General features: G+C 44.0%; 1 protein-coding gene across 3 annotated transcripts in view; it reads left to right on the forward strand.

Moving 5' to 3' along the window:
- UPF1 (UPF1 RNA helicase and ATPase) overlaps positions 1-6,275 on the forward strand; it is a 33,896-nt gene extending 27,621 nt beyond the window's left edge. For all 3 annotated transcript variants that reach the window (XM_032953197.2, XM_032953196.2, XM_032953195.2), the window contains exons 20-24: positions 106-187; positions 306-470; positions 658-872; positions 1,258-1,384; positions 2,531-6,275. In XM_032953197.2, the coding sequence (XP_032809088.1) occupies positions 106-187; positions 306-470; positions 658-872; positions 1,258-1,377 (582 nt within the window). In that variant the 3' untranslated portion in view covers positions 1,378-1,384; positions 2,531-6,275. The remainder of the gene's footprint in view (positions 1-105; positions 188-305; positions 471-657; positions 873-1,257; positions 1,385-2,530) is intronic.
- Positions 6,276-9,237: the final 2,962 nt, after the last annotated feature.

Consider the following 9,237-nt stretch of genomic DNA (forward strand, 5'->3'; position numbering starts at 1 on the left):
GATTCCATTAGAAGTGTGACGTTGAGAAAATTCAGTTAGGTTTTATTCTGGTAGGAGTAATGGGGTGTATGTTTCTGTGCTCTATCTGTGTGTGCGCGCATGCAGGGCGGTCGATTCATGAGCACGGCGATGTATGATGCAAGAGAGGCCATGATTCCGGGCAGCGTGTACGACCGGAGCGGACCGGGTCAGAGCACATTCTTTTGAAGCAGCAATAATAACTTAACGTCATTGGTGTTGATCGTTGTGAATAGTTTTCTGTTTGTGATAGCGGAGGGTAATTCTTCGTTTGTGTGTCTGTACAGGTCGAGCTCCACACAACAGTTACTTTCAGACTCACGACCAGATGGGAATGATTGGGCCCAATCCAGGACACCCAGCTGCCTTTAACTTGCCTATCCCTTTCAACATGATGATGCCACCGATGCCTCCGCCAGCCTATTATGGCCAGATGAACGGACCTCCAATGGGTAGGCATCTTCTTGCTTCTTTGCCTGTCCAGTTGAATAAAACCATGAAAATGTGGTGACAGCATCACTTATTGGTTGATTGATCTGTGGCGAGTTGTTTTCACGATTGTGGTTTTTCAAAATAGCTGTTATTTAAGCTCCGTGCGTTGTCACTGCGTGTGGGGGGTTGCGCCCTTGTGATTTTCAGGCCGCGGGATGGGCCGTGGCAAGCCAGGCAAGGGCAAACAGCAACGCCCGCGCGGAACAGGACGGAGCACCGGCAACGGCCTCGTGGACAGCCAGGCCAGCCAGGACGTGGGCTCGCAGCCCTTCTCACAGGGCCCTCTCACACAGGGCTTCATGTCCATGAGTCAGCCCTCGCAGATGAGTCAGCCGGGCCTTTCCCAGCCCGAACTCTCACAGGTAAATTATGCCAATGTTTATGCTGTCATTGTAAGCGTTGTGTGGTTGCATTGTGACTCACCTATAACGACACAATGCCCAATTCCACAAATACGAGGAGACATCACAGCGATTACACATTCCACTGCTCCTGACGCAGTGATCTGGCTCGACCACCTGAATGTGAAATTGTAGTTGTTGCTCTGTATCTACATCAGCCATACCAAAGAAGAAGATGACTAATCTCAAACAAAGCCCTGAATATTAAGAATGCCGTGTTTGCTTGATGTTGGCTTGGCCTTGCCTGATACCTATGTGTTGAAGCTGCCTCGAGGAGCAATTCCAAGAAACCACTGCACAGTCCTGCAACGTCACGTCGTCTGTGCCTCCACCTTTGGTGTTGCAGGACAGTTACCTCGGGGATGAGTTCAAGTCGCAGATGGATGTGGCGCTGTCTCAGGACTCGACGTACCAGGGCGAGCGGGCCTATCAGCACAGCGGCATGGCGGGGCTGTCGCAGTACTAGGAAGCAGGTGAGGGGCCCCAAAGAGTTACCAACCCTGTACACTGCATCTCATCGTTGTGCAGTGAGAAGTGTACGCAATGTTCAGGTTTTGTTTTTTGTCATCTGATAGTGTGTATGTATTGGTACCTGTTGCTTTGTGTAAGGAATTGGCCATGTAATCTGATCATTTAATTAGCTTTTTTTGGTTTAGATATTTTTTTTTTATCTTATTGACCAACAATCTCAATTAGTTGTGAGTGAGGGATGGCAATTATAATGATGTTGTAGAATGGCTGGAGAGATTAAATGTGGTACCCATATAGTCGAGCCTGTGCTCATACCTAAAACATTCCAAAAAGCATTTTTTTTTTAATTACAACATTTGCATTTTTTCTATTTGAAAACTGATGTCAATTAGTTCAGCACACTTAAAAACCTCCATATAAACCAATTATAGGTCTAAGTTCAAACATTTTATTGCCAATATTTTGGGGGTTAGCATAGGCCGAGAAAGATTTGCATCTGGAGGTTTTAAAAGGGGAATCTAAATCTTTTGATTTAAAGCTTTCATGACTGCAGTGATTCATATTCTTAGCTCTTTCGGTAAAGTCACGCTGAAGGGAAACAATAAAATAATAAAATATATATAAAACAATAAAAATTCTCACGAGGTTTCGACCATAACACAAACAGTCGTCATCACACACCTGATGACGACCGTTTGTGTTATGGTCGAAACCTCGTGAGAATTTTTATTGTTTTATATGTATTTTATTATTTTATTGTTTCCCTTCAACGTGACTTTACCGAAAGAGCTAAGAATATGAATCTAAATCTGTCGCTGTATTTTGAATAGCTGCTTTTTGTGAGTTTTGCTAAATTGTGATGCTGCAGCCAATGGAAAGTGGGCAAGCAGTAAGATATACATGCAATATTTTTCAGAATTAAACTTAATAGGACTGTATTAGGCATCCTTGTGCAAGCACAGATGGAAATACCTCACCACTAGTGTCATTAACCTTTTGAGCAGTGGCCTGAAACAAAGTGTTCACCCAGAATGCATTATTTGGAGGAAACTTGACGATGGTGAGAAATGTTCAGTCCGTATCAGTATATGTATTTGCGTAGCACTGAGCCCGAGCAATGTAATGTGACGTCGATTTAATTTGTGCAGGTGTAGGTCTAAGCAGCTGGGCCTGGAGAAGGCTTGGTGACCAAGAGAGAAATCGCAAACACAACGAGGAAAAACTGCTACCGCCGCATCGACCGACCCATCGGAGAATGGACTGACGAAGGAGGGGAATGCAGGAGGAAGAGGCAGACCACAGGGACCGCGTGACCAACAGACAGACGCACGAGTGAAGGGATGCGAGAGGGGGGTGGGGAATGGTGGCGCACACACGGAATGGTGTGGCGCACACGCCAGGAGGCGCACGGTCGCCCCGAGCTGTGGCCGCGACACGCATGGACGCTATAGGAACACCTGGCGTGCCTTGGCATTGCCCGGCTGTCGCGTGGTAAGGGTGCATACGGCCAGGGAAGCCCCTGCCGGTCAGAAAATCTGTCGCTAGACCTGTCAGCTGAGAAGGAAGTGTCAAAGCAATTAAGTGGGAGAGGTGGAAGCTGGTGGATTGACTATGCCCTTGTATTGCTTAGTTTGTTGACGCCACCGTTGCCTTTGTTTTACATTTTATTTTTGTTTATTATTTTCTTTATTAACCGAGTCACATATAAGCGACTAGACTTTGGCAGAGTAAATCAGTGGAGTAAATCACATCAGCCTCAGAGTCCTTGACAGTTTAATGACTACAGTACCCATGTAGTTTGCTTCTTTCATAAATTTGCATTAAGTTTCCTTGGTAAGCAGGCAAATCTCACCTAACATGGGACCAGCTCCTAAATGCTTTGAGATAATACATTTATCTTTTTAGAGCAGTTCTTCCAGTTTGCTTTTATTTCATTCTTTTTATTTTAAAATGTAAAGGCAAAAGGCATTTTTAATAGCATCACTCTGCAGGAGGCCAGCGTGTTGGGCTTGACATTGGCAGTTGCGTGTGCAGTTACAGATACGGACGCAAGTCGCGTGATGTGCGAGGCACAGGGTAGGCTCGGCCATGCCGCAACAGGGGGAGCTCTGCCATGGGTGGTGCGTGTGTCCACCTGTACGGTCGGGAGTGTTGACGCAGAAAAAGCAGTCCGGAGCGAGAGAGACGGACCGTGGGCCACCAATCATGAGGGCCAGCATGGACAAGGGAGGTGCTCGGTGAGCGAACGGTAGCACGAGACCAAGCAGGGATGGTCTAACTTGCCTGTGGTGTTCAGTGGAAATTGGCAGCGGAGGTCTGTCCAAGCAAACCTGCCTTTGGTATGGTTCCCCTTCAAAGAACTTGAGACAGAAGCAAACAAAACAAAAAAACTGGCAGGAATTACTGATTTATTCAAGTGGTGGAAACATGCCACTTTGAGCTCCGTAAGCACCTCATTCAGAAAATCATGGGGACAGCCACCACAGCGTTGTTTCACCATGGCCGCGAGGCCAGTTGATTTGAAGTTGAATGATCACGTCAATGTAGGTACAACTGTGGCGAGGTTCCCCAGAAGTGCCAGAATCTTTTCCACCATTTGCATCCGCTGGTAGCGGTCTTATTGTGCAGCAACATTTCTAGGCTTTAGGACTGCACTACCCAGCTGTTTGGAGCAAGGCTTCTGGTCGGCTATCTCTGTGACTTCTCAACACTTACACCTAAAGCGAGGCCCTAGCAGGACAAGGGGCCACCTTGCAGCTTGCGTCTGCTCGCAGTTGTGAGCGCCATCGTTGTTGCGATGCTCCAAAATATGCATGGAACCATTGGGAACAGCAGACTCTTGTTCTTTGGGTATGTTGAAAGTAATGTGCGGTGTGCTTCTGTTCTTTGTGACTTATTTTAATGACATAGAGGCTGTTCATCAGTATGTGTTACTTTTGTCAATGGCTATTTTCTTTCACGAATATATTAGCCTGCTCAGATTTCTTATTTAGAAGTAGTTATCCTTTCACTGGTTAAAGCTGAAGTTAAATGGTGCGACACTGTCTTTGTGCATCTCAACTAAGGTTACGTAGTGCCGTATGTTAAACATTGCTCAAGGAGCCTGCAACTTTGAATGAAAAGTACAGTACTTGCTTGCAGCTCCATGTTATGCACCTTAAACTCCGCATGTTGCACTGCTTAACTTCAGTTGGAAGTCTGAAATTAGATCTTACGTTACACAGTAAAGTGTGAAGTTAAATGTCAAACAGTTGATTGATGATTCCAAAAATCTATATCTTGTGCTGATGTGTGTGCTTTTTCGCCAGTAGTTAATCTGTCGCTGCAGTTTTCATTTTATGTTTTGAGTTGGCAGTCAGATCATTAGCTTTACACTGATGTGATGACGTTTCTCTGTCTTGCCATTTTAATTTTCTCAGCCTTACACCACCCACAGTTGACGTGGTGTTTATTTTTTTGCTCGCTTTATATTTTCGCAAAATGCACTGGAGCAATGAATTCAACAATCTGGACATTAATTAAATGAGGGTTTGACATCTCTTTCCGTCAATGATATTGTAAGTAAGCTTTATACGTAGGCAGTTGATGCACAATTCATTTTCGACATCCCCCCCCCCATTAAAGTTTTCGTTCCCCGTCCCCCCACCTCAGTTTTATATAAATTGGACTATAATATTCGTAGTAGCTTTTAAACAATATTGAATAACAATAAATACGCTTTGTATACACAAACACCAAGATTTAAAAGGAACAACAGTTTTTACTAATAATTTTTTGAACTATCAGATGGCCAATTTGTAAAGCGCCAATGTTTTCGTTGTGCGTCGAGCTTAATTTTTGACATGAATGCACAGTGCTGCCCAATGAACAGTCCCGCAATGTCCAACAATGAGGTTGTGGTGAATGATCCACATGCATGGTCTTCATGGCAACTACTGCACTTCTTGGCTGTTCAGGATAACCAAAGGATTTGACTTGTCCTTAATGTGAGTGCCGCGTTTAGGATTCTGCCATAGGAATATTACATGTTCTCTTAACTGGCTGTGCCGTTAACCGAGAGGAGCAACGAGCATTGATTGTGGGGACACTAACTTTGGGCCAGATTAACATTTTGACAAAACAGCTGAAACATCAGCTTTTGGACATTTTTTGTCAAATGATTAAAAATACTATTCACTACCACGTGAATTGGACTCTTTAACATTTTTCATGAAAGAGGTTATGTAGACTACGATTTAACGGAGATTTGAATTCATGCCCATTTTATTTATTTACAAGTAAATCAAATATTCCAAAAAATGTCACGGATTTTTCTGTACTTGCAAGATAATTTAAATTCAAAAGGCTGAGAAAATTAACAGTGGCCATACATGCAAGGGCTGGAATGTGAATTATATTTCTATAAATTATGCAATTAAAAATCCATTTGAACAGTAATTTGGGTTTAAACTTGCATTGTGCTCATCATAGAGCTGTATAAGATAGCTTGATGATACCTGCTATTGGAACGTTATATTATGCATTCAAATTAAATTTTGCTTTGCAAGATTTTCCAAAGCTTTTTTATCTGTCAGATTGGATATAGCAAATAGTTAAAGTATGTTTTGGTCACCAACTTTATCTCAAATTAGAAAAAAAGCAACTCCTTATATTTTGTAGCAAAATAAAAACTAAAATTCAAAGTTACACAATGTTTTCACAATGCAGCTGTAATGTGGTTGATTTGACTTCATTTTTTGCACGAAAAAGGATCTCGTTTAGCTGATCCACCAATACTGGCTGGTTATCCTTTTTGCGAGAATTAATTTGTGCTCGTGTTTGTGGCTGCATACTGGAACGGCACATTTTTCTTGGTGTTAGGCTGTCGAAAATAAAGTTTGAACTTTGTTTCAATATTTTATTGCATTACTTTTTTTTTCAGAATTATTTTACCTAGAACAGATGGCAAGCATTGATTCATTTGTGCATCCACCGCTTTCTCTTAGTACAATCGGACCGCTCAAAAGCAATGTTGGTTCTCAGTCCGAGTCTGTACGTTGACTTTACCGGTGTCTTTGTATTTGCTTGTCCAATGTTAATCATGAAGCAACGCTAAGCAGGATGGTTATGGGATCACTGGTCCACCTCACCCTCTGGGAGAAGACCTGTGTGTGTCTCTTAAAAACGGTGTGTACATCATACATAATCATATTTGCCTTATTACCTTTGCTCCTACCGCATCTTTTGTTACGTTCCCCCATCCATCAAACTCTTTCAAAACTTGCCACTTTTAACCTTGCAGTGAGCAGTGCACATCCTCTAATGTGCAGTTCTACAGTTTAACCCGAGTCACTTCCCATGACCCTGAAGCAAAGATTAAAGGCTGTGAGAGTCACTATATGTGGCAGGGTGAAGTTATTTTTTCTTACAGGCTTGAATAATTTATTTGTAAAAGAAACTATATGTGGGGTAGCTAAGTATATATTTAGAATTGCTATTGCATTATGCAGGTTTAACTGCAGACTAAACGCATGAAGAATATTTAGTTTGGAGGTTTTTGTTGTAATTTACGTTTTGGTTTGTTTCGTACAACTCCAGCTGACCCCAAATTCTGACGAGTCTGGCTCGGAGGTTTTCTGTACCAGCTAATCAGTCATGCATTGGTGATGCACCAACGATGGTGGGGGTTAAACCAGCGTGAATGGTCGAAGCAGCTTTCAACTCCCCACGCTCCCCAGATGGCACCAATGATTTATTTATTTCATTTATTAGGAATAACCCTGTGAGCCATGGTACCACAGTGCCTCCTTCCACGGTTGTCAAGCAACGGCAGCAGGAAAACATCCAGGAGATGAGAAGCTTTAGAACCAAATTTCCACTTGAGGTTCACGCCAGTAGCCTCTTGTCAGGCCAGTCATACTAACCGCCCCGTGAGTGCATCCAATGTGCTGACAGTTCACAAGGTGAGTAGGCAACAACAGTATAGCGCACCACAACTATGCAAGATGACCAACCGCCAAATATATTGAACCCACATTTTTTTTACGTGGAGGGATGTGCAGGAAACATCGTCTGTACATGTAATTTTGTTATTTATCAACGGTACTTGGGAAATGTAAGAAGCCAAAAACCATTATTCGTGGGAGTACGGGTGGCTTGGCGGCTTAGGGGGTGTTTGTGTCAGTGGGCACACGTGGAATAATGGCCAGCCCTCCCAGTGGTGACATTCTACCCCCCCCCCGCCCAACTCCGCTGGCAGACTTGTGAATCTGTCAGACGTGCAACTGGGAACCCTGAAGGACGCCCACAACATTGTCTTAACCATGCCCACTGGCGGTGGCAGTGCTGCTCACGGGCCTTGGCTGGTAACTCTCAGCCAGATGTCCATGAGGCAACCCGTTTCTCGTGGGAGCGCTTGGCGAGAATAGCGAAGAACAGGCAGACAATAACGGCCAGAATAGTAATAACCGGTGAATTGTGAATCTTAATGTAAATGTACACACATGCGCTTTAACTTTATGAAGCCCATTGCTATATCCTCCCTTGCTCTAAAGATAGACTTAAAAAGATATGCAAGCTGTTTTTTTTATATTTATTGCCATCCTTATTGGTTAGCCGTGTTCACTGATGGTTTATGAGAACAGTGAACCGAGAACCCTTTTAACATTTCACTGTCTGGTGCTTTTCCAGATGCTTTGAAATCAGGTAGTGCAATATCCACTAGTCCATTATTGGTGTAACATTTTACCAATTTCCCCATTCCTCATCCATTTGTATAAACTGCTTAAGAGTGGTTGAATCGCAGCTTCTGCTTTATCTTAAGTGCTATCATCTCTCAGAAATTCAGCCTCCCCTTTCAAGTATTCTGGAATTTGGCCTGGAATACTGAATGGTATCTTTGTTTATAATTAAGTTTTAAATCCAGTGCATGGCATAGCACAAAGCTTAATATTCAGGTTATGCCTACTATAATCACCCAGGAATGTCCTTAACGCTCGTTACTTCACTCCACAGACCAGCCCCCCTAATTAATATTCATGAGCAGGTGACGTCCTCCAAATGGACACCCCCACCCCTCATTAATAATCATGAGTGGGTGACGTCACGCAATATGGAGTGCTCCCCCCCCTCACGAATCATGCGCAAGTGACGTCAATCCACATCGAACAGCCCCCCTCATTCATAATCATGAGCAGGTGACGTCACCACTTGGAGCACCCTCCCCCCTCGTTAATAATCATGAGCAGGTGACGTCTCCACATTGAACAGCCCCCCTCATTAATAATCATTAAGGTGACGTCCTCCAAATGACCCCCCCCCCCGCCATTCGTAATAATTAGCGGCTGACGTCACTCCACATGGGTCGAGGCGCCTCACTTACAAAGGCAGAACCCTCACGTCACGTGATCTCCGTAACGCGATTGAGACATCGAAGTAAAAAGGACGTCGTGATGAACAAGGGATTATCACCTTAAAATTAAATAGGTCCGTGTCACTGCGGCCTTACAAATTGCACACGAATTGATGCAATGAATATCACGTCGCGGTCTGCTTTTCGCTTGCAAGTTTCAGATTTACTGCAATACACCCGTTTTTGGACGGGTAAAAGGCTCGTTCTTTATAACAAATCAGCAGCCTGCCTGTCCTTTGGACATCACCCTCTGTCCGTCCCTCCAGCCTGCAAATATTTTTTATGTAGCAAAAGTGCCCACCGGTGACCAAAGGTCCTCCTCACGTCCACACACCTGGATGCCTCGCGCTTGACAACTCCCAGGGCCCTGCACCCCCACCTTACCACAAATGAGCCACAATACCTCGTTGCAAATCTCGTTAAGGAGCATAAACCACCACACGAACTCTGGCCATCCTCGCAGCA

Source organism: Petromyzon marinus, chromosome 13, assembly GCF_048934315.1.
Source record: "Petromyzon marinus isolate PM22_M1 ecotype Great Lakes invasive population chromosome 13, UKy_Petmar_22M1.pri1.0, whole genome shotgun sequence".
NCBI lineage: Eukaryota > Metazoa > Chordata > Hyperoartia > Petromyzontiformes > Petromyzontidae > Petromyzon > Petromyzon marinus.